The following is a 26,177-nucleotide window of genomic DNA, read 5'->3' on the forward strand; positions in this document are numbered from 1 at the left end:
GATGCTAATGTTTATTCCCATCTTTGTGTCTCACAAATGACAATCATTTCAGCACAGAATCTTCGATGTCAAGTTTTTTCTGTAGGATATTGAAGGGAATGTCATGCTCTATAATGTCGAATGAAGTGGACATCTCCAAAATCAGACTCACCTTCATCTTATAAATTGAGAGCATCATCTACGGCAGTAGCAGTTTTTGTGCCATCACGTCTCTGAAACTGGTTTACAGGGTCAATTAGCAGTTTACTATCAGAGAAGTATTTGCCAATTAAGCTGCTGTGTAGTGTTCTCCTACTTTAGGCATAAGTTGAAGGCCTTTGATGGACTGTCATTTGGATTAGTTTGGCTCACTACTTTGGTTAAGGGAGACTTTTTTTTCCTGGGTTCACCAGAGCGTGGACGGGTTCTTTAATCTTAGGCTATTTGAGACTTGAAGCTGTTGTTAACAGTACATCTGCACAAGTTTTCTACAAAAAAAGCAACCACCTCAACTTCAGTAGAAGGCAGTTAGTTAGCTTCATTGGACCTTTAGCGTCAAGTGTGGCATTTGTGCTTGCAAGAATGTCCAAGAGGGAAACAGCCTGTACAACACGGGCATATAACTGTAATGCTTTTACCACATACTTTATATATTTTTTAATTTTGCCACAAATTTGGTCTCCAGGGCTCCACAGCCGAATGGGGTTACCTGCATGCAGGCGCGCAACACCCATTGGACTCACAGGGCTTCAGCCCCCCCCGTCGTGTGTGGCAGCCCGGGATGAGACACCTTCCCGGGCAAAAAATCTGCCGCACCCGAGCACTTCACAGGTCTTTAAAAGACCATTTGCATGTTAAGGAGGCCTTGCTGTTGTTTCACCCCTTCTAAGAGCCCCTGCAGCTCCACTCTGCCTATTGCTTAAAGTTCAGCCCCCCCCCGAAATTTTTGCTCAGCCCCCCCCCCGAAATTTGGCTCTAGTTGCGCCTCTGCCTGCATGCGTGGGGCTGGTTTTAGGGCCTGGCCACAGCATGGCATGAGTAGGATTTATGTATAGTAATTAAATATTACTTAACATTAAAAAACACCCCAGACATTCACTGAAAAATACAAAGGTTAAAGTAATGTTAGAGTTAGGTGAAATGTTCAGTCAGAACGTAACGTTTTAAACTCTAAAAACCATTGAAATTCACCAGTTATAGTCATATTATATCTCTATAACTCGTGCCCTAAGGTAACTATAACTCGTGTCCCCGCCATGTACTGCTAACTACCCTACATATTACATAACTCATGACATCTTCAGTGACACCATTGATAATACCGCTGCAACATTTTCAGTGAAATAATTGATGAGAAAACGGATGGGGGGAGCGCGAGTTCTAGTTACATTAGGGCAAAGAGTTATAGTAGCTTGAGATTACTATAACTGGTGAATTTCAGTGGTTTTTAGAGTTTAAAACGTTATGTTGTTACTGAACATTTCTCCTAAGTATAACGTTACTTTAACCGTTTTGTCTTTTTCCATGATCTCTCTCTCTTTCTCTCCCTCCCTCTCCCTGTCCCTCTCTCTCTCCCTTTATATATACACTTCCTTACCTTGCGTGGTAAATGCATGCCTGGTAATGGATGCATTGGCAAATGCATGCGTTGTTAAGTCATACAATCTGTCCAAGACAGTGATCATAGGACAGTTCAGGAGAGTGACGTTTCTTTTTGCGGATGGGTTGACCTCCTACAACTATGTCTGACATATTGGTACGAACAGAATAAAAGAAAATTGACTGTCCCACGTTGAAAGCAAACCCTTTCACTTACCTGTAGTATAGTCACCTTACATTTATAGTTCGTCTCTTGAGAGCACAAACATTCCTCTCCAGAAGTCAAAAACATTACTAGTCTCCTTGGTACACAGACCATAAAGCGTGGCTCATCCAACAGTTTGCACATATCACAGAAGCTCACTTCAATGTGCTGGGGATGAACCAGCACAACGTTGATGAGGTACATCCCATCATCTTCAACCAGGAAGTGTAATGTGTGCACACCGGTCATCAGTCATCATGCCCTACTCAGGCAGGACCGACCTGACACTATCACATTCAAGCGGTAACAAACAGCCACTATCACACAGATAAAGTACATAGGTCACAAGTGTTTGTAGAGTAGTCCTAGAGACAACACACATGTACACTAAAGAGAAATCAGGAAAAACAATAATAACTTTTACTAATTCTGTCCTCAACACCTCTTGATCTCTGCACCCCATATATCCCAGGTATGAGTCTCTGCAAGAGAAGATAGCATGTACTTGAGAGAAACGTGTTATTGCTCCTGGAGAGGAGTCTATGCTTATGTGACCCTCATTTCCAAAACCTATTACTGGTGCTTGCAAACAGAAGATTAAAGTGTTCGAACACAGCCAGGGAGGGAGTACCCTCATGGAATACCACACACAATGTGCTGAATCACGCGTGGTGCTTGTTGTGGTCATGAACTGGGGTCACTTCATATTCGAATACATGCAGGAAGAAACACCAGGATAGCAACATGACTCGCCAAATGACCTTCAGAAACTAACTGCATTGTAATTTCCTTCCTCTTCTTTCCCCACTCTTTGTGGTCACAAAATGTTACTCAAGTGTCTTGTGTGAAATGTGGCTGCAAAGTCAGGCTGACATTTCATAGAAAAAGGTTTATTTTTAGGGACCCCTGTTTGAAGAAGCTGCCTTTTCACACTGTGAAGATTCAGTTTAACTAGAGCTTCACACTGAAGTTTGTGTTGTCAAAGTGCTTCATATGCAAGAGTAAAGTATATCTGTTACTTCCACCGGTCAAATGGTGTCCTCTCTTGATCTCTCAGGTGACCATACTTCAGAACCCATTTATTTTTCTAAACCTGCCCTACCCTGCAGACTATGAGTGTGTCTGAGTGAAGAAAGACTAGACTTATATGGCTAGTAATGTAAGATGGGAGTTTGGGCACCGGGGTGGAGTCATTGGGCTGTTTATGAATGCAACTTGCCCGCTAGCGCCAGTGGTTGCTGTAGTGGGTACTACCGTTCATGTTTAGGTCTGGCTTCACAGCACAGCTGTCTGCAAGATGTATTGTCACCAATTATTTAACATTTTTAAGGCAAGCTTTACTGTGCAGCCAAATATAATAATATCATTTCATGAAAATATACATGAAGATGGGAAATGCATGAGAGACTATTTTATATGTAAAAGGCAATTCTTTTTCGCTTCTTTTTCCAGAATTGCAAAGCCCAGAAGTGAAGGCTTTGATCTGTGAAACAGCATCTTTTGTTGTACACATGTAAATAGCATTTGTGAATGCCGGTGTTCATATGTGTTCCCATAATAAAACTAGATCTGTTGACTTTGTCGATGCTTACTGGGACAAGGAACTACTTACCAAGACCACAGCAATACAGAGAAAAGCAAAAAGCGTAGAAAAAAGGAAGAAGAGAAAGATAGGAACACAGTCACAAAGGGAGAAAAAAAAGTACCTGCAATAGTTAGAAAAAGATAACAGATGTGTCAGAAGGTGGAAGAATGAGGCATGAGGTGGAACCAAAACTAGGCTGCCTTAGTATTTGGGGATCCTAGCATTTGGTAGTGCCGGTGGTGAGCCTCTGAACATATTTCTTCTTCTACGAATTAAGCACTGGCAGTAGGGCCTTCAATGAGCAAGGGATGTTTTAATCTTTCATTCTGGTTAATAGCATTGCTGTAGGGAATTACTTGATAAAATTCATTGGTTTACTATGCTTAACAACATGAACATTCAATACAATGTACAACTGGAAAACAATCAAGGAATGGGCTGCGTATGTACATAAATGTACCACAAATTACGAACATAACAGCAAATGGGTAGGGGAGATAGGCAATACCAGAATTACAATAAAAATTCAAACTCTCACCTTTATGTGGGGGATGGGAGTTGGCGGGATGAGAAGGGACTTGGAAAGGATCTTAAGTCCAATTTCTCCCCGTCAATTTGGTTAGTACCTGTATGGGTGGTCAGGCTGATGGCTTGGTCATGACATGGGCTGAACACTACACTACTAGTAGCGACCCTTCCTGGCAGAGAGAAAAACTTTAGGGAGGACACAATGGAGGATCCCGAATTACTGACGGCTTGCTGGGAGGACCTGGGGTCAGTGTGGCGGAAACTGAGAAACCAACATGTCACATGGATACATCTCCTCAGCTGCACAACAATTTTGGACGGCAAAATATGCTGGTGAAGAAATAAGATGATTAAGCCGTTAAGTGGGATGGCCTAAGCAACAAGACAACCACTCCTCTTGGTAAAGGTTCAAAGAGGAGGCAATATCTGTCAGGGCTACGAAGGTGTTAAGGAACAGAATGGAAGAGTCCAGGAGATCTGAACCAATAACCTTTAGACCTACAGGAACGAGGCAGGGTAAAAGGATGTGGATTGAGTAAGTACATTAGACATTGAGGTTGTTTTCTTCCACAAAGGATCACTCCACTGAAATGAATAGATTATATGAGGAAGGGATCTGACTAGAAAGGAACACTTTATATTTGAAGGCTATCCTCCAACTTCAAAATAACTCTTTTGTTATCAGATGAACTACAAGGACATTAAAAGTGTGTCTTCCTGTCATCTGCTCTGCCCAGCCATCTCATAGTGTGACAGCAATGCTCGCCACAATTTCGTTGTTCATTGTAGAGCAATGTTGTATAAGCTTCCTTATGAGCTTACCTAAGCAAGAAACATATCAAAAGAATTGCACTGAACAGAGTTTACCCAAAGTATATGCACTCACGCAGAAGTGATGGCACGGTATCGTTCCAGCCCAGCTGTGTCCCAGATCTGCGCTTTTACTGTCACTCCTTCCACCGTGATTGTACGGGTCGAGAACTCCACGCCAATAGTCGTCCGACTATCATGGTTGAACTCATTCCGCGTAAACCTAGACAGCAGGTTTGTTTTCCCCACGCCGGACTCTCCGATCAGTACCACTGCAAGAAATAAGAACAATGGAAAACTGAGGTGGTGTATCTAGTAAATGGAACTTACTTAGTTACAAGGGACAAATTCAGGGGCTCAGTTAAGCCAGACTCTCACTGACAATATGCAGCCTAAGGGGCTCATTACGATGGCGGGCGGACTTGAGTCTGCCCGCTATCGTAGCGGGGACTGGGACTTCCCACCTGTACGGCAATGGTTCCGCAACCCCGACTACGATGCGACTGCCACCGTAGCGGTCGCATCGCCCATACTTTGCATTGTGGCAGGGATACGTTCAGCTGCCCCCGCCACAATGCAAATACGAAGGCACTTGCATGACCCTGCACTATGTGGTAGGCACCATGCTGTGCCTGCCACATGGTGCAGGGATATGTAGGAGGGTAACATAGGTGCCCCCCAGTGCACTTGTCCCATGCCCAGGGATGAAGTGGGGCCCGCTACAAGCCCCCAAATCGGTTTCCGCCTGTCTTTTTTTTGGCAGGTTGACCGCCGCAGACAGACCGGCGGAAAGGAATATCGTAATCCCTACACGGTGCCTGCAAGGCACTGCCACAATGCTGGCCTATGTTTTCGTTCGGCAAGGCGGTAGGGGAAAAGGACCGCCTTGCGGAACTGCGGTGGGTGGTCTTTGCGACCGCCACACTTCCAGATCGTTTTACCCGCCATTGTATTATGCTGGTGGGAAATAGCAGTTCGATGGCTGAGGGACAGCCACTGCACGGCTGACGGTGGTGGACTCTCCGCCATCGTAATGAGCCCCTAAGACATGAACTATGAAAATACTGTTGTCTCTGGGAGCACTCTCTGGTTAATATTGAAGATGGGAGGCTTTTATTCTTCATTTACTCTGTGTGTATTAAATTTGCTTTCTTATGATTTCTTTTCTTTATTTGTGTTGTTTAACTTACTACAGCTTTTTCAAAGTGGACTTTGGATTCACATTGCAACTATATCCAATACAAATATTTTTAATATTTATTTTTGAGCTAAATAAACCTTTTCATTTTTCTCTATACCGAGCCTCCCTATGGTCAAAATAATGATATGAAGATAAATATTAAACTTTTTTAATAATAAATATTATTGTAAATCCATTTTATATATTTATTTTAAATGCAGAACAAAATATTCCTAACTATAACATGTCTGAAACCTATGGTTTTTTTAGTGAATTTCAAAGGTTTTTAAAATGTATTTCTTGTTCTAATTTTTTTATATTCGTTAACTACATTTTTTTAATCTACTTATTTTTATATATTTTTTTAAAATTACACTACACATTTTTAAAAAATAATAAAATATATATATATATATTTTTTTATTATTTTATATTCTTTTAAATATACTTATATTATTTTTTGTTTTGCTTGGAGTCGCGCACCCTACAGGTTAGTAGTCGTGCATCCAACGTGTGCACACCAGGGAGCCGTGCTGAATGCGCGACTCCTAATTTTACCGTAAAAAAAAAATCCCCTATCACTAATTTTTATTATCCCCGGGGACCCCCATCCCCCGGGGCTTATAAAAAACGTTGGGGACTGTGGGGGGGGGGGGGGGGGGGAGCCCCAACGCCCCCACGGTCCCAGCCGGCTCCCCGCGTCCTTCGGGAGCCGGCATTGCTTTTCCACATGGGAAGCTGCTGACATGCAGCTCCCCGTGTGGAAAAGCAATATGGTTTAGATTTTGAAAGAGAGAGCAGGTTTCCCTGCTTTCTCTTTCAAAATCCAAACCAAGTTTGCTATGGGAGGGCAGGAGACTCCCGCCCTCTCATAGCAAACAACAGTGTCCTGGGGGTGGGCAACCCAGGACACTGCAGGAGTCGGCCCTGGGGGGTGGTGGTCCCCAGGGCCCTAGAGGGATCCAGGAGGGGGGCCATGCAGCCCCCCTCCCTCAATACATACAGCCCCAGGGGGTGGTGGTCCCCGGGGCTTGGGGGGCCATTGAGCCGGTAGGACCCGCACACCCTGCGCGCACTTTGTGTTTAAAAAAAAAAAAAATTGGGGGGCCCTGAGAGTCCTTCTGGGACCCCCTAAGCAGGTCTAGAGGGTCAGGGTATTTCTACTCTGCCCCCTTTATATGTTTTCCACACTTATTCCACAGACTTCTTCAGACTCGCTTCTACCGAGGCACAAAATGGCTGCCAACAGTTCCTGGTTTCGAATGTTGACAACCACTTGACAGCCAATTAGCATTCAGCGCGTGATCGGGACGGTGCGCTCAGGGATCGCGGATCCAGCGTGGCCATAGATATATATGTACTTTTAACTGTAATTTTCTCAGGAACTACTGAACAGATTGACACCATTTAAGCAAAAGGCACAAGTCTGAACTGAGGACTACCTCTTTGCCAAATTTGGTGTAATTCCGTTCAGCAGTTCGGGCTGTAGCTGCGGCTAAAGGTCCTATGGGAAATTGCATGGGGAAAACACGTTTTGGGACCCCCCTTTTTTCTCGGCCCCAGCTACACGAATCATCCAGAGACTTTCAGGATAGGAGCAGACCGGAGCTGGCCAAAAGTTTTGAAAATTTCGCGAAGATTAATCAATCGGCGCCAAAGTTATTGGGAATAGAATGTTGCGGATTTCCTATGGAAAATAGATCCTAACTATAACTACCTACTGGCGACCGCCAGTAGGTAATATATATATATATATATATATATATATATATATACATACACACAATAAATTCTATTCATTTACATTTATAACAATTTGTAATAATGTAATTCAACATTATGTACTAGTGGGGTTATTTTAAGTCCCTAATTCCATGATTTCCTATGGCAGAGTGTGGCAGTACCTGTGGTTGGCCATGTGTGGTGCTTGATGAATTACTGTTTTTTAGGCCTAGCGTTGCACTGCGCAGCAGTGCTTGCGCAGCGAGACTCCTTTTGTCCGGGGTTCAGAAATGGACCCTGGAATCGTACACGCTTGTGCGACTGTGTTTTTTATTTTGTCTTCTATTATTGGGCTTTTAGTGGCTGTATTTTTTAGACAGAGCACGCAATAGGCCAAAGGCAGGTGCATCGCTCCGCCCACGGCCTATTGGTGTCTATTATGCACACTAAACCTATCTGGTTTCAATTATCGTGCCCAGACACAGGCGTTATAATTGAAAGCATATGGCTGTCTGTGGCGCGCGCGCACCATTGGCGGCTGTCTCTGCTTCCAAAAGCGATTACTTTCGGTTTTGCGATCACTTTACTTGTGGCTTTGCTTTCAGTTTTGCGATCACTTTACTTATGGCTTTGCGGCTGCAATACAGTTTGTTGCTTAATTGGGAGGAATGCGTGGCTAATCTTTACGTGGTTACAAAATAAATGAAGGTGGTTACAAGGCAAAGTAAATGAAATTGCGCGGCAAATATTTACTTCGTTACAAGGTAAACAATGCCTGCCTAATAATTGCACTATACTTCTCTTTTTCTAATGTCGCATCAGGCTTACTGAAATAATTGACTATCTGCTTAGCTACAAAACAAGGACTCGTTGGGGCTAAGTCATACTTTGATTGGACTGAAAATGTGTAATTTTGGATAGAGTTCTTTCTCTTTCCGTTACCCGATTCCCTTAATCTAAAGTGGCGCTTGCTTACAAATAGAGTTATAGACATATAGACAGAAATACACAGAGCTAGACCTAGGAACAGGAAAACAAACGTACACACATATAGAAAAGGAGATTAACAAGCAAAGAGATATACAGAAACAGAGGCACATACACAAAGCTAGAAACGGAGACAGATAGACAAAGAGGAACAGAGGCAGAGATAAAGACAGAAACTTATAAACACTAAAAGGCACATATAGAGTTTGATACATACACGCAAATACAGTGTACACATAGGTAGACACATATAGCGGAGCATGACGGGCACAGAGGAGCATATACAAAGACAGAGACACACAGATAGACAGAGAGAGATAGAAACGCACAAACTAAGAGAAAGATGAATACACTATGAGAGAAGAGAGACAGTAAAACAAATACATCTTGTGGCTTTGCTTTCAGTTTTGCGATCACTTTACTTGTGGCTTTGCGGCTGCAATACAGTTTGTTGCTTAATTGGGAGGAATGCGTGGCTAATCTTTACGTGGTTACAAGGTAAAATAGGGGTTACAAGGCAAAGTAAATGAAAATGCGCTGCAAATATTTGCTTCATTACAAAGTAAAATAAATGAAGGCGGTTACAAGGTAAAAAAATGAAAATGCGCGGCAAATATTTACGCGGTTACAAGGTAAACAATGCATGCTTAATAATTGCACTATACTTCTCTTTTTCTAATGTCGCGTCAGGCTTACTGAAATAATGGACTGTATCTGCTTAGCTACAAAACAAGGACTCGTTGGGACTAAGCCATACTTTCTGACTGGACTGAAAACGTGTGATTTTGGCTAGAGTTCTTTCTCTTTCTGTTACCCGATTCCCTTAAGTTGTGTGTGGTTGTGTGTGGTTGTGTGTGTGTGGTGGCTGTGTGTGTGTGGTTGGGTGTGTTTGAGTAGTTGTGTGTGTGTGGTTGTATGTGTGGTTGTGTGTGCTTTTGTGTGCGGTTATGTGTGCGGTTATGTGTGCGGTTATGTGTGTGTGGTTGTGTGTGTGTGGTTGTGTGTGTGTGGTTGTGTGTGGTTGTGTGTGTGTGTGGTTGTGTGTGTGTGTGTGTGTGATTGTATGTGTGGTTGAGTGTGTGTGATTGAGTGTGTGTGGTTGAGTGTGTGTGGTTGAGTGTGTGTGGTTAAGTGTGTGTGTAGTTGTGTGTGTGGTTGTGTGTGTTGTTGTGGTGGTTATGTGTGTGGTTGTGGTGGGTGTGTGTGTGGTTGTGTGTGTGTGGTTGTGTGTGTGGTTGTGTGTGTGGTTGTGTGTGTGTGTGTGTGGTTGTGTGATTACACATCACATAATTACACTGTATTCAATACAACATAAATACACTCCACATACCACTCAGTACTACATAATTGCACGTCACATAATTACTCTCTACTTAATGCAAGATAAATACACTCCACACAATACCACTCTGTGCCACATAATAACACAGCACATAATTACACTTGACTCAATGCAACATAAATACACACCTTTCACTCAAGTTCTTGCTATATAAAAAAACAAAAAAAGCAATTGCAATGCAATAGGTCTCACATTACTGAATCTTTGAGCTGCTATTGGTGTTGCATTATTATTAGCAATGCCAACAGCTCAAACTTTAATAATGCGAGACCTATTGCATTGAAAATGCTTGTTTGTTGTAGTAAATTACTCGCGGATTGTGTGAGTAGCCAAAAGTAGTAAGCTTACTCAAAAGTGTAAATTACTCAAAAACTGTAAGCTATCTTTGTGAATCAGGACCACAGTTTTTTTTAAACAAGGGACAAGAAGAAGCTTTTGATCAATATTTGTAAAAACGAAAAAAGAGACAAAGTGAAACTCGTAATTAGGAAAACATGCAGGTGAGTGGATCGTAAGAAGAAGCATCGAAGTTTAGGTCGGTGCTGGAGAAAAAGAATATAAACAATTGAGGGTGGAAGGAGGAATCTGTGCACTCGGGTATGAGGATAAGTCAAAAAGAGGAGGAATAGGAGAAGGTGTTAAAGAATAGTCTACCATAAGCAAGAAAAATAGAGGACCGACAGTGAGAAAAATAGTAGTGTACGTGGTATTCCCCAGATTCTCCCATAAATGGCAAACAAAGACTCTGTGTGAGCCTGAAGTGATTTTTTCGAAGTTGAGAGAATTTTCTAGATTGAAGTCAACTACTTCGGAATGATATCCATTTGAAGAAATCGAGAAAACAGGTTCGTGGAAACAGTCGCCCAGAACAGTTAGGCACCAATTTTGGGTAGTGTGACCAGAAGGTCCTGATACCAATAAGAAGTGCCAGTTTTTGGACAGTGGTCCCCTGGACCTGAAAAACTAATTTTCCCAATTTTTATTGGTCAGTTGCAAAGAAATCAACAAAAGTGGAGTTCTGGTTTTTGCATGACCAGGGCTTGCTAGTTCACTGTGCTCTTTGCAGGTGGAGGCATGATAGGCACATTGTCATGCAATGGATTACTTCAGCTGGTTGATGGTGATACTTGGAGAATCGCCTTTACTTTCCTAACATCTGGGAGGCTGCAGTGGAACCCAGCCTGTCCAATGTAAGGCTGACTGTAGCCAGCTCTAGGCCCAGAGGGAACTCTCATTACCCCATCTGTCTCCCTTGTCCCAGCCCTTAGTGGGTGAGATGGTAATCTCACTGACAGAAAAAACTTGTACCATAGCAGAAAAAAAATACTACAAACATGACCAACTTTCCCTTCCGGTCGTCTCTACATTTAGAGGAAGTTGTCATCCAAGACTTCCTGTTATTTCTATTTCCTGAGACAATGACTGATTCTACCTAAAAGGTTAACTGATCTTTAAAATATCTGTAATTCATGAGCTGTCCAAGTAGCTTCACGATTAGTGACTGTTAGTTTCCAATTAATTTTGACCTTGCTGAGTGGACTGTAGTAATCCTCGCAACTTGCTCCATAGGTTGGATACATTGTACTGGCTTTTAAGGACCTGCTTAAGCGGCCAGCTTCTTTGGATACTTCTTTCCTATGCAAGTTTGCACACCAGCTCTCCGTTTACAATGATTTTTTACAATTATCAATCCTGACAAGATTTCGAGTGCTGGTTGCTAGACAACGCTGGGAAGAGGGTCGCTGCCATCAACCAGGGCTATTTAGTCAGGTTTTCCCAGATACAGGCTTAATCTGGGGCATGCTGAGCAGACATGCGGAGCCTAGCAAAGCAAAAACCAAAAGGAAGCATTTGGATTCCAATGCAGAGGAGGGTGAGCTTACCTCTACAGAGAGAATAACAATGGAAACAATTCACCAGATGATTCAGTCTGCTGTTGAAGATGGATTTTTTGCAAGAGAGGCATCTCCTCCTCCTAAATCACCCAGGATGGTTCTCTGAGTAGAGGATGATGGTGGAGAAGATGAGGAGCAAAAAGAGTTCCATGGTCATTTCTTGCAGGGTCCTGAACTCACCGGGGCTCCGCAGCACATAAGGAAGAATCTGTCCCTGCCTACACCAGCAGATCATCCGAAGTTAAGACTTCTATAGCCAAAATCACTAAAAGGAACCTGACCCCTTGCGTCTGCATTCCCTGATAAGAAATGTGATAGTTCATGAATAGTAAAATATGGAAATGTGGGAAAGTATAGTAAAATATGGAAATGTGGGAAAGTATTTTAGCAAGAAGCTATCTAATTCAGAAATTTGGAGAAGTTTTTCCTCCTTTAGCTAAAGTTGATTACCTGATGTGGGGGGGGGGGGGGAGGGGGGGGAGGGTCTTTCCAGGGGATCCTGGCCTCAGATGATGATTTTCCAGCAGATCCATAAAGAGGGTTGATGAATAGCAAACTTTGTGATTAGAACCAGTACTTATGTTAGTTATGCCATCCAATCTCTCTGGAAAGAATTCCAAGCACTAGCAGACCAAACACAGCAAGGAAAATATATTTCTGAGACTCTTTAGATGAGGGAGCAGAAAGTGTGCTTTCTAGAGGATGTATCCCTCGATTCACTGGGAGCTGCAACAGCTTTTTCTGGTGCTTTTAGTGCGTGGAGGAGACACCATTCAATGAGATCACCGAAGGCGTATGCAGCTCAGACAAATTTGTTTATACATCTTTCATTTTTGGGCTGCAGTCTTTTTGGATAGCAGGTAGAAGAGATGATTAATAAAGCTACGGAAGACAAAACATTGTTAACCCCAACCAGACCACCTGCCAGATGTAGAGTATATGGGTATAAAAGATCTTTTGGTCCCTTGTCCTTTTCAAAATCTCAGCCCTTTTGAGGCAGGGGTGGTGGTCAGGGCACCTGTGGTGCCAGTAAGGCCAGGTTCATTCATGAACAACCTCCTCCTCCCCTGCTCCTCAACCCCGTAAGGCTCCTGTACAACTAGGGGGTGTTGATTGAATTATTATTCTAACACCAGGCAGAAAGAAATCAAGGGCAGTGGAATTGGTTCAAAATAGGTTTTTGGTGACCCCTCACCCAAACACAGACTTTTTGGGATACTCCACTACTGAAAGATCCTCTCCGTTATTCATCATTGTAGGCATAGACTCAAGATCTTCTAAAGAAAAAATGTAGTATAATGTCGGTTCTACAATTAGAAGAAATGGAAGGGTGTTATGGTGTTTCATTCCTCATACAAAAGTTATTGGAAGCGATAAGACCAGTGTTGAATCTCAAACGAGGAAACCGGTTTGTACCCTTCCAGAGAATAAAAATGCTGACCTTCAAAGCAATTTTTCCTCTCCTGAAAATTTCTTAGCTTGCACATATTTAAAGGACTCTTATCTACATGTGCCCAATCACAGAAATAGTCAGAGTTTATGTCCTGCCATTTGGTCTAGCATTAACTCCAAAGGCCTTCACAAAGTTGTAGGCCCTTGTGGTGTGTAGAACTCATTCAAAAGTCTATTTCTATATTTCGATGATTGGCTCATTGCTTCTTTTTCTATTTCAAATGCATCAGAAGATTTCAAGAAGACCTTCAAAATCTAGTCCAGATTCAGATTCCTTGTGAACATGGAGAAATCTAATCCTGTCCTAGCAAAGACACTGCTACTCATTGGAATCTTCTTCAACACTTTAATATGGAGGATTGTTCTTCCAAGTCACAGGAAGTAGAAGCTTCAGCTTTGCTGACCAAACCCTGGGTTTCACCCAGAGAATGGTTGGCATTACAGGTGGATGAAATATTTCGCTACCTGATGTACATCTAAATCTTTACACCCTACTTTTGTGATCTTATCAAAATTCTTGACTTCCTACAGGATGGGTTTAGGTTGGGACTAGAAGTGTTTACACTGCGTAGTCAATGAGCTGCAATTCAAGGCCTCGGAAAGTAAGAAGTGGAAAATTTAGATCCTCTGGTGTTTGGGTAGCTGGAGGGTCATTTTCTTACATGATTAGATTCTCCAGTTCCTTCTTTTGATCTTCATCTGGTTTTAAAATCTTCCAGCTTCTTCCCTTCGAGCCGCTGGAATCAGTTGACCTCAAAGTTCTCTCCTACTAAGTACATTTTCTTGTTGCAATTTGTACGGGTAGAAAAATTGGAGAAATAGGGGCATTGCTTTGTTCTGGTTCTATTCCCTATTTCTTTTTAGGCAATTATCTTGAAACCGAAGCCCTCTTTTATTACCAAAATTCAATCGGACTTCAAGATAAGGCCCTTTTGGTTCATTTTTCGAACCCATCTCCCATGGATGTAGAAAGTTTTCACAAACTTGATTTGAATAGAAATCGGTCTTTTTATGTTACAAGGGTAGCATCTTTCAAGAAAGCACAGTCTTTTTTTGTCAAATTTGATTTGTCAGGCCAATGTTTACATCCGTCTTCTGCTACATTAAGTAGGCAGACTATTATCTTGGCCTATGAAAAGTCTGATACGTTTTTGCCAGGTCTGGTCCAGGAAATAATTTCCTCTGCCATGGTTAAAGGAGGTTTCATGAAGGATATTTGCAAGGTTGCTACTTGGGCCTCACCACACCCAACTATGAACCACTTCCAATTGCTAGTGGAAGTGGCAGCAGTTTTGGAGGAAAACGTTTTGGATGCAGTTCAGCATAATGTTTGCGTTGTTGGTCTTGATATTTCAATGTTTCTTTTAAGCATCATTAAATACTTGAATGGTGGTTTGCCTATTTTCCTCACTGTTTGAGTAGTGTCGCACCCAGTAAGAGCTGGAACAAGGAAGATGAACGAGGAGGTAATGCCTCTGTTATTTACCGGTAATCTTAATTACTTCCTCGTTAGAGTCATGCTTTGTCTGCCCACACGCCCTGCGTTGGAGAAGCAACCAGAAAGGTATTTATTTTTAGGATTATCATATTCACTTGGTATTTTACAGGAAGTATTGGATGAGAACTTGCTTGCTTTACATGTGAAGAAGACAGGAAGGGGGAGTTAGATATGTTTGTTGTCTATTTTAATTTTTTGCTATGATATAAGCCATTCCTATCTGCGAGATTACCATCACGCCCAGTAAAGACTGAAGAGGAAGACCTGAACTCAGAGTAATGAAGATTACTCTAAGCAACCAAAGCATCTGCTCATTTTCACACAGGCCCGTCTAGGTATGACTGATAGTGAAGCGACAAGAGACAGGGGCACGGCCGGTGCATCATAAGGCAAGATATGCCACGAACATAGAGAACAATAAGGAGTAATAAGAAACAGGAAAATTGCCTTTTTATTGGCGGTGGATTGCTCGAAGAACAAACATCCTTGCCCCATTGCTAGTCAGGGTTCACTATTACAAGAGGGAAATAAGGCACTAAAAAAAGAAACAAGTATTGGCAAAGACAATAGGTCAGACTTTTGGCTTTTTTAATGATTGTTTAGTTTTGCCATGGTTTTTGCGAAACTTTATTGTGGATGTGCTCCGTGTGAAAAGGCAGAATGCAGTCACTCACAGTGAAGTTAGCCAATAGCTGAACTGGCGTGATCCAATGCCCCATGCGGCATACCAGTGTGGGTAAAAGAAAAACCTGAATGACACAATAACAGACCGTTGGATGAAGGAGGCTGGCCGAAAGCCCCTATAAATTTATAAAGGGAAGCAGAAGAGAAGGTGGAATAGGAATTGAATAGAAAGAAATTATTTAAAAGAAGGGTAAAATGAGTCAGAGATCAGAAGTATTCAAGGAAAGAGAAAATGTAAGATAATCGAGGAAAACCTCAGGTGCCGCAAGTGAAGTCTGATAGTTTTACAAACCTAGCTTTTAATTTGCATTTTTATTAGAAAATAAGCTTAAAAATACTAGAGTACAACTTAAAAACTAATGGTCTATAATTTACTCATGCCTAACACCTGCGAACTTGTGAGCCCTCTATTGCTCCACAGTGCCACTGGTACTGTGACCAAATGCCCTAAATGCTGCACAATACTGCAGTGTACACAACACCCTAAATGTTCCTAAATATAGACTACAAATTTTACAATTGTAAATAAATGGGTATAACTTATTCTTTTCACAACTACCACTGTGTATGAAAGTTGCCATTTTCAGTCTTAGATAGTCTGGCTTAGATATTGAGAGGGGTTGTTTCCATATGTCAGTTTTACTGTTAGTTGCTACTCCATTAATTTTTCTATGACATGCATGGCTTTTGGTCAGATAAATCTGCTTGTCCTAATAAAAATACAACAAAGAAATGTGTAAGACCTAGGAAGCCAATCGCCATAAACTTTAAGGACCAATGTGACACTGAACAATTCGCAAATAGTGGGTGAAAATAATGCACCAACTGTTTGTGACCAGCCAAGATTTTTTTTTTTAATGTGAATTATGTACCAAACAGTTCCAACAAAAAATATATATATTCGTAGATGGTCGCAAAACCTCCTTCCTCAATATTATTGAGGCAAGATACATTTTGTGACCTCCCAGCAATTAATTCTGAAGCCAAGGATGGAAGCTGGCGAGGGACAGCATACCTCCATCTCTGCGCTTCATTTCCAAGCTTATCAGCATTTTTTAGGTCTAAATTTGCACACCACGGCCGTCAAGCAGACCTATACCTTAAAATATACAAATTGGGGTTTGTCTCTGCCGCTTTAAGTTCTGTCTTTACTCGACCAGCCTCTTCTAGCTGTCGGCTTGAGACTTTGTCAATCATGACTTGGCTCAGCACAGGAAAGTAGTTATCTCACACCCAATGCTACTGGCTGTTAGCGTGTATCCGTTTACCTTCAATCGAGTGCTTGCACCGAATTGCATGGGGTACTACTTTAAAAGCATAGACCTCTCACATGCCCCGGTCTCCCACCACTGTGTTTTGCTCTGTTCCACTTCTGTTCTCCTTTATGTTTCAGCCTGCCACTTTCTCCTTCCTGTGTGCACTCTGCATTACCATCTTGCTTTCCCTGTGCACTATTTGGTGACCCCACCCACCACCCTCTCGCCTGTTTCTTCTTATGTGTGCTCCTCCTGACCATCCGTCCCTCCTGGCAGCTTCTCTTAAGTGTCGGCAGGAATGGACCCCCTGTTGACATCGATGAAGGACGGGATGCCGAAACGCATCTGTCAGTTTGTTTCACCCATGGTTGCATATGTAATAATATACATACATACATACACATACCTCAAGGATCTTTTCCAGCTTGTAGATTCTTAGGTCTTAACTACACAGCGCATGCGCTGTGCTGCAAGACAATTTGTTTACTATTCAGTGGGCTTACAACCTGCCCTCAGCATACCATTGATTGTTTTAGTTGTTACTTTAATTTGCAGTCTTTCCATTGCTCAGCTTTCATAGGCTTCCCTTCCTTTCTTGTGTTAGCTCCTCTCTAGTACGTGTTCTTCCTCATCATATTGCAACACACTATTATTTTTAATAAGGTATTATTCCAGGATGTATAATGTGCTTTCCTGCTTTCAACACTGGCATCTGCCGTTTCTACCGATATTTTATTAATATTGAAACACCACTTGGGAACATTCAATTATTCTGTGTGATTGAAAAACAAGGGTGGGAATGTTCTCAAAAGATGCACTTTTATTTTACATTGGATTTTCTTGCTTTCACAAGATGTGGTTTTATTTTACATTGGGTTTTCTTTAAAATGAATCAATCAATGGTACTGCATGTATTTACACGTCTTTCCAGCTATTTGAAATTTTCTGATGTTTTACGCTTCTTATGTTGCTTTCACCCTATACATGCATCTCTATCCACGCTTTAGTTACTTACACCCACAACTTCACTACTCTACCCCAGTCCACAACACTTTATGCCTCTCCACTGTACTCTACCTAACTCACTCTATGCTATTTCAGTCTGCACAGTGTCACTCTACGCACTCTACTGTAAGCCACTTTACTCTTTGCCGCTCCACATAACTCTACGCCACTCCATGTCACTCTTCTATGCCATGACACTCTATGCCACTCTACTCTATGCCACTCTACTCTACACCAATCTATTCCACTCTACGCCTCTCAACCCCAGTGTATGCCACTCCATGCTAATCCACTCCACACCACTCTGCCCTTCTCCCCTTCACATCATTCTACGCCACTCTACTCCACTCCATTCTCCTCTAATCTAATCTATGCCATTCCACTAACTTTTAGACATGCTGAACAGCAGCCACGCTGCCATACAAGATGGCTAATAGACATTAGCAAGGCCAATAACTGTCACATTGGCCAGACCTACTGGCTTTGCCAATGCTTGTTAGCTCTGACTCAGCAGCAGTTTAGAGGCCCAAACCTGCACTGTTTCCAGAGAGACCATGATGGGGATAAGATCTAGCACTCTAGCCTTTGTTTGAATCAACCAGAGTCAGTGAAGCTAGGCTAGAGTAGGAACTCTGTGCTCTCCTGGCCTCCTTCCCCAACTTGATTTTATATTTACTCATCTTTGTTTACACACTCGTTCAAAGGCAAGGGTTGCTCAGGTGGGGCCGGCTCTGCTAATCTGTCTTCTTGCAAACTGAACACGGTTGGCAAGGGACTCTGCAGGGTGGAGATAGTAAACATTTTTTTTATAGCTGGCCCCAAAGCAAACTAGAAACTCTTATCAACATGACTCACACAAAATTAGGAAATCTGAAACCTGAAGGTTTATGAACTGGCCCAGAGTGCATGTTTCCAAATTTGGGAAATTTACAAGTGTTTCCCACAGTACACGGGAAGACCTCTGAACACTTCTTTAAATTACAGCATAGGACCACACAGCAGCATTTCTGAAAGCATACCCATACACAACAGTGCAATGCAGCATAGAGGAAATATTTTCCCACGTGTGAAATTGCACTTTAAAAAATGTTTGCGAAGGGAAAAAATATTTACAACACAGAGAACGCTTTCGCCTAAACCCCCGCCAATTTTCAGGGTGTTCCCTCCCAATCACCTTCAAATTTAGTTAGTTAATTATAACTTTATTCGATTTTCTTTCAAATCATAAAAGTACATGGAAAAAACATCATGCAATGTAAGAAAATCGGTATCCCAAATCTCCCAAAATTCAAAACAATAAATACAGATGCTTAGGGGAGCATGGCGGCCGGAAGCTTACGGCCGCGGTCGAGCCTCCTACGGCGTGTGATGGTTAGCTCTGATCGGGGGCTATAGCGGCGTTTCCTGATGCGACCACGCTAGTCTTACCTTCGATTTTGCCCCGTTTGGCTCCTGTTCTTCTTCCCGTCCTTTCTCCCCCTGAAGACCGATGGTGCGCGACAAGGGCGCGCAAGAAGTGATCCCGAAGCCGTCATTCCTCCGGCTAGTGGGCGCGGCGAAGGCTTGGAGGCGGAAGAGTCCCGGCTTCCAGTTCCGGGTTGGTCCGTGCGGAGCTTGCGTGTGCCGGACTGTCCCGGAGGGAAGGGAAGGCACTGGGTCTGTGCGAGTGGCCCGGCAGAGCAGGTTTGGGGGCTGCAGGGGTGCTCTTGCGGGTGGGGGAGGAGGTGAGGCACCGGTGACCTTGAACTTGGGTCTGTTTGATTTATCTTTTGACCTGTCTGCTAGCACATTCCCCTCCCCTGGGGGTTTGCCCAGGGAGAGAGTGCTCCCACACAGGGAGGAACCTGTAGGGGTTTACGTGGAGATTAAGGGGACCTTTCCGCAAACTCCCTATAAGAACTTTATGGAGAAAACCCTGAGAAGCGATCCTTACAGTACCTCCCGCCCTAGTCTTCAAACCAAAGCCGGAACCTGTTATAAGTCGATACACCCTGCGCAACAGAGCCCCTACTCTCAAGCTGGATCTGACTGACCCCCCCTCCGCCTCCCCCCTGATTACTGAGGTTAAAAAAAACTCTAAAACGAGTAAAGAGCGGGTTGCTCCTGAGAATACCCCTCCTGGTAAAGGAAGGGGGAGGAAGAAAGCAAGAGGGGGTTTTTCCTCCTCTCTCAAAATTACACCATCTTTAAAAACCTATTATAAGGTGCTATCTAACCCCACCTCAGATTCGGAGAGTAAAAAACCTACTACTACTCCACCCAACAGTAGAGCTATTCAATCGCTTCTCGGTTCTGGAAGACCACGAAAGCCCACGAAAGCCCATTTGGAGCTTCATCAGTAAATGAGAATGCGGATGCTCCACTTCCCGCATATGAGGCCCAGTCAGCTGGACTGTCTACGCCTTACCCTCCCACGATTGCGTCTCCTCCTGGCTCTCTGGCAGATATACTGCTAAGTTTAAAAGAAGACATCGGGAGAAGATTTACTATCTTAGAATCCAATCAGGCCACCATCCAAGCTACATGTGCATTATTGGCTCAAAAAATTGAAGATGTTTCAGTGAGAACTGATGCCCTTGAGCTGGAGGTCCCAAAGATAAAGAGTGCTTTATACTCCTCTTCTGCCATAATCGACAAGTTGGCTAAGCAGAATAAAGAACTTAAGGAAGACATGGAGCGTTTGGAAAATCATTCTAGGAAAAACAACATCAGAATCCTAAATGTTCCTGAAGAAATCGAGGGCAGCGATATCAAAAGCTTTGTAATTTCCCTCATGAAGGAAACCATATTAAAAGATCTACCGGAGCTTGACCTGGCGTTTGACTTACAAAGGGTTCATCGTGACCCATACAGAAAGAACCCAGGAAGACTTCGACCAAGGAAGATTTTGGTGAACTTCCTTACGTATGCTACCAAGGAGAAAGTCCGGTCCTTGGCCCTGAAAACCGGGCAGATTAAGAGTAATTCCTTTACGAGGCCATTTTCTTTTACCAGTCGATCGGATATCTCCCATACCACGGCAGCAAGACAGTGGGAGTTAGGTAAAAGAATGACCATTCTGAACTCACTGGGGGCTAAGGCCCAGCTAAAGTTCCCTGCCTCTCTGCGGATCATGTGGAACAACCACATGTATAATCTGCATCAAATTGAGGATGTTGACGAACTAATAGATAAAATAAAAAGCGAAGGAGAGGGCGGTGGTGGAGGTGGTAGTTGTCATGCCCCGCGGTCCAAGCCCTTAGACGCTACAGTATTTAAGGAACCTCGACGCAAGTAAACGCGCTTAGCGTTCTTGCTTCGAGCTTCATTTCCGTCCCACTCTTTGTTGCCTGACTTCCGTTAGAGCGTTTCCTGCTTCCGCTTTCGTTCCCGTGTGGGAAGACGGCTTGCTGTATCGTTGCCGCTGTCTCCTCCATACGCAGCGTTCCGTCCTGCGGCCATCTCCACCTTCGCCAGCAGGTCAGACTTTGCCTCTCTCCCCTTAGTGCAGAGAGAGAGGTTTTTCCATTGTTCCTGGCTCCCCCGTAGCACTCAGCACCTGTTGCTTTTTCCCGCGTTCGCCGCTCACCTCAGCGCTGGGTTACGCACGCTGATTTTTCCTTCGCTGTCAGGCCGGGCTTTTCCATTTCACTCCACGTATGCTAGGGAGTGACTAAGTCCGCATTTTCCAGCCCATACAGTGTGTCATTTGTCTACCTTCTTATTCCCCCCTTTTTTCCCTGCTTGTGGTGCTCAAACCAGTGGCTGACTCTGCTCTCTCCATCGGCCAGGCGTTGTTCAGTGTGTGTTCAGCCTGGTAGTCTTCTTTTGGGCTTTACATACTAGTGTGGGTTTTTCCGCACCTATTCCCATTGAAGAAGGTGTCCTGTTGTTCCCTTGGGATACTTGCGTGGATCACTGTGCTGGCTCTCCTTCCAACAGAATTACGGTAACAGCGCAATGCGCTGCTTTTTTCTATAAGTTGGTGTATGGTAAATGTGAGGGGGGGAACTCAGTGTGACTTTCTATTGTTTTGGCAGATTGTGCTAAATGTCTCAGTTGAACACCTACCCTATTATCCATAGTGGACTCAAGGTGAAGTACAATCCGGTGAGCCGGTAGTCCTCCTACAGAACGACTGGGGGTGAGCTGCACATCTTTATAGCTTAGGCTCTAGTACACAGTTCCAACTCCCTTCTAACCCTGTGCTCTCTATGTAGTAGGATGTTACATTTGAATCCCTGACGCCTCTCCTCTGCACGATTAGAAGTAACCACACAGTGGTAGGTGAAGTCGAGAGTCTAGTCATACAAGAGGGTTGTTCTGAGAAGAAAGTAATTAACACAGTCTTTATTTCACAGTGTGCGGGGTGTTGCCTCCTTTCTTCATGACCAGACGCCAGTTACGCCATCGAAGTTCAAACCCACCTTCCCTTGTTTTGTTTCCCTGTTTTCCCCTGGCGAGTCATCCAAAGCTCTAGAGTCTGATAGAGTCGGAAGACCGCTGGGGAAGACTGAGGCATTCTCATCGGGTTCCGGACGCTCCTGCAGAACTTCCTGGCTCCCCTTACAGTAGTGAAAGCGGAGTAGATGCGAAATAGGGGGGCTACAGGTATCACCTTAAGGATAACCAGGGCGAAAAGAGAAGCAGCAAAGTATTGGAGCAGTAATAGGACGAAGGAAGTAGGAAAAAAAAAAACTGAGCCAAGCGAAGAAGAAAGGAAAAAAAAAAAAACTTTTCTATAATATTCTTATAGATAATGGTTGCTCGCCCCTTTCATTATAATTAAGCTATGTTATGTCATCACTATGCCTATGGAGACTCGTCCACAGGCCTTATGCCCAGAGAAGATGGGAGGGTTCCCCCAGGGTAAAGTGGGTTTAATGGGGTCACTTGGGAGGGGTGGGTTTTCTGGTTGGGGGGGGTGGGGAGCACAGGGAAGGGCTCTGGGGGGGGGGAAATCATTAAAACAGTCCTTATCCGCAACAGCGTCTCACTATCCAGGGCACCTGTAAAGTGCATGACTCAGCCTTGTGCAGACGAAAGGGATTTTAAAATGTAATGACATCCAAAATCAGATTTGTTTCTTGGAATATCAATGGGCTTCGATGTCTGCGTAGACAAAGGCTAGTCATGAAATTCCTCGAGCAATCTTCAGCTCAGATTTTTCCTTTACAAGAGACCCACTTAAGCAACTCTGAGTGTAAGATCGTTTTTGGGAAGTACGGATGGGTCGAGCATTATTTCTCCTCAGAGCAGACACTTCACAGTAAAGGGGTAGCTATATTGATCAGATCAGGTACCGGAGGAACTATTAGATCCGTCTCAACGGACCAGTCAGGAAGATGGATTTTAGTTCAGTTGACTATCGGGGGGTGGGGATTTAACCCTAGTTTCATACTATGGCCCCAATATGGACGATCCAACCTACATATGCAGAGTGCAGGCTAAATTAATAGAGGGCACCACCCCGGTAATAATCGGAGGTGATTTCAATATCCTCCTCAATCCCCTTCAGGACAGGTCTAACCATAGTTTATATGTTGCGGCTCCGCATTCCCGTCGAGCTATGATTAATATGTTCCATCTCCTAGGTCTAGCAGACGCATGGAGGGCCCTCAGAGGTGTTGACCAAGGCTTCACCTTTTTTCAGTAAGAAATATAACCACTCCTCCAGAATTGACTACATCTTTATTGATAAGACAAGTCTAGAAAATCTGGGTGACATTTCCATCCTCCCAAGTATACTGTCTGACCACGCCCCAATCTTATTCTCGTACTCAGGAAATAGACCTAGCCTAATCCCTAGATGGACGCTGAAAAGGGCAATGTTGTCTAACTCTGAAATAATTGATGCCCTAAAAATTGCAACAATTGACTATTTTACTAATAATATCGGCTCTACGTCCCTAGAGTAGATCTGGGACACCTACAAGGCCTATCTTCGTGGACAGACTCATAGTATGATATGTGCTAAGAACAGAGCAGAGGCCCTAGTCTTCCAGACATTGGAAAGAGAGATCTCTAAGCTAGAAGGAGATAGGTTGACCTGTCTCCCTGGTAACCTGTCACAGATTCTTAGTGACCTTGAACATCTTCGCCTAGAATATAGGAAGAACTTGGATAATAAAATAAAAGCACAATGGTTGGTTCACAATATGGAAAACTTTGAGTACGGTGAAAAGGCGGGCGCGCTTTTGGCATGGAAAGTAAGGGCAGACCGGTCTAAAAACAACATTAATAGCTTGGAAATAGACGAAACAGGAGTAACTTCCTGTAAACAAGACGATATACAAAGGTGTCTCATCTCTGTGTTTTCTAAGCTATATAAAGAAGAGACAGTCTCTACTCCCGAGAACACCCAAGATTGGCTCCGCAATAAAGCATTACCTGTCCTAACGGAGGAGGGCCTTAACATCATGGACGCCCCCAATATCTGAGGAGGAAATTAAGCTATATATAAAAAAGATCAGAAATAATAAGGCCGCCGGGACAGATGCCCTCCCTGGGGAAATCTATAAGGCTCTCCAGGACGAGATAGTTCCCAGATTGTGTGAACTATTCAACGATGTCTATAGCTCCAACGGTAAGATCCCCAATTCCTGGAAGGAGGCCACGATCGTCCTCATCTTAAAGACAGGGAAGGATCCACTCAAAGCGGAGTCGTACAGGCCAATCTCCCTGCTTAATGCCGATTATAAGATCTTTATGAGCATTTTAGCAGGGAGATTGGTCAAGCTGATTCCACAGCTGATACATTCAGATCAAAAGGGCTTTATCCCAGGAAGGTTCATCCAGGAACAAACGTTACAACTTATTGGTTCCATCGATTTGGCATTGGCGCAGTCGGAGCCTTTGGCTGTGGCAGCCTACGATGCGGCGAAGACTTTCGACCGGGTCAATTGGACCTTTCAATGGGAAACCTTAAGAACAATGGGATTTGGCCCAATGTTTACTCAAACGCTTATTAGATGCTATGAGGGCGCGACTGCAGCTATACTCCTGAATGGTCGGCTGACCCCCAGCTTTAGCATCACCAGAGGAACCAGACAGGGGTGCCCTATCTCACCCCTGCTTTTTGACATCTATATCAAGCCCCTTGCCCAGGGTCTGAGATTGAACAATCAGATTACTCCCTTCCAAGTATCGGCCTACAGCTGTAAGTTAGCCCTCTATGCTGATGACCTGTTGGTCTACACTAGCAACCCCGCTGTGGTTTTCCCCAAGGTAAAGGCAACACTGGAAGAGTTTGGCCTGCACTCTGGATATCTTGTCAACTCCTCCAAGACGGAGATAATGTCCTGGGGAGTTAACAACTGGACTGGAAGGCGTAGTAGGGAATTCAGGTATCTGGGGATAACAATCGTTCAAAATTTAGCTGACATTCCAACCATTAACTTAAGCAAAGTAGCTAAGGAAATCGACCATCTTTTTTCCAGATGGCAGAATCTGCCTCTGACCATATATGGCCGGGCAAATCTTGTCAAGATGGTTATTTTGCCAAAATTAACCTATATTTTCAGTACTATCCCTCTTGACTTCCCCAGAAAGCTCCTGGACAAGATACAAGGTAAAATTGGAAGCTTTGTCTGGGCTAATAAAAGAGCCAGGCTCTCATGGAAGAAGTTGAGACGAAAGCTCCTTAAGGGAGGCCTGGCTCTTCCCGACCTTTCTTGGTATTCTATTGTCTTTCAGTTTAAGAATATACGCTCTCTGCTTATTAATTCAGGTGAAACCAACTGGGGGAAGATCTTGAGCGTAATGGTCAGCTTCGAAGGAGGTGGGGTCGGATTTTTATACAAGTTCGAGACCCTAGGTTTTTTAAGAAGGTTCGCCTAAAATGCTTAAAAATGGCTTTAAATCTATGGTATAGAGTTAGAGAGAGATGGGGGATCGGATACTATTCGGATTTTGCCCCTATTTGGGACTCTCCGGCTTTCCCATTATGGCTACAAGATAGTCTTGCATCATCAATTAAAAAGGCAGGAATAACGATTTGGTCCGACCTTCTATCATCAGACGGTATTCTCCCCTGGGAGATCCTTAGATCTAAAATAGGCAGTTCCTTTTCCAAATTCAAATATATACAATTATGTTCCTGGTATAAAGCCGAGAAAGAAATGATACGAGGTAACTGGGAAATTGAACACTGCCTACAAAATACAAAGCCGATTAAAAAAGAAGTCGGACTATGGTATAAGAGCCTATTGGATGCCGATGATGCTGATACCCCTCCATTATATTCCATCTGGAATTTGTCTGTATTGGGCGAAATAGCTATCTACTTTTACCCCCTGTCTCTTCAAACTCTATATAGGTATGTTAGGCCAGCTTCTCTAAAAAAAACATTTCTTTGTTATCAATAGGCTTAACTATACCCCCAAGAAGATAGCGAGATTCGCCTCATGTTCATCACCGAAGTGTCCTAGATGTGGGTTTCTTGAGGCAGATGAACTTAGCACTAGTCTTCA

General features: G+C 43.5%; 1 protein-coding gene across 1 annotated transcript in view; it reads right to left on the reverse strand.

The window, feature by feature from the left end:
* Nucleotides 1-26,177, reverse strand: part of RAB25 (RAB25, member RAS oncogene family) — a 76,404-nt gene that overhangs the window by 31,045 nt on the left and 19,182 nt on the right. The window contains exon 2 of the mRNA XM_085639494.1: nt 4,783-4,978. Coding sequence (XP_085495620.1) covers nt 4,783-4,978 — 196 coding nt within the window. The remainder of the gene's footprint in view (nt 1-4,782; nt 4,979-26,177) is intronic.

The sequence above is a fragment of the Triturus cristatus genome, chromosome 12 (genome assembly GCF_964204655.1).
Source record: "Triturus cristatus chromosome 12, aTriCri1.1, whole genome shotgun sequence".
In the NCBI taxonomy this organism is placed as follows: domain Eukaryota; kingdom Metazoa; phylum Chordata; class Amphibia; order Caudata; family Salamandridae; genus Triturus; species Triturus cristatus.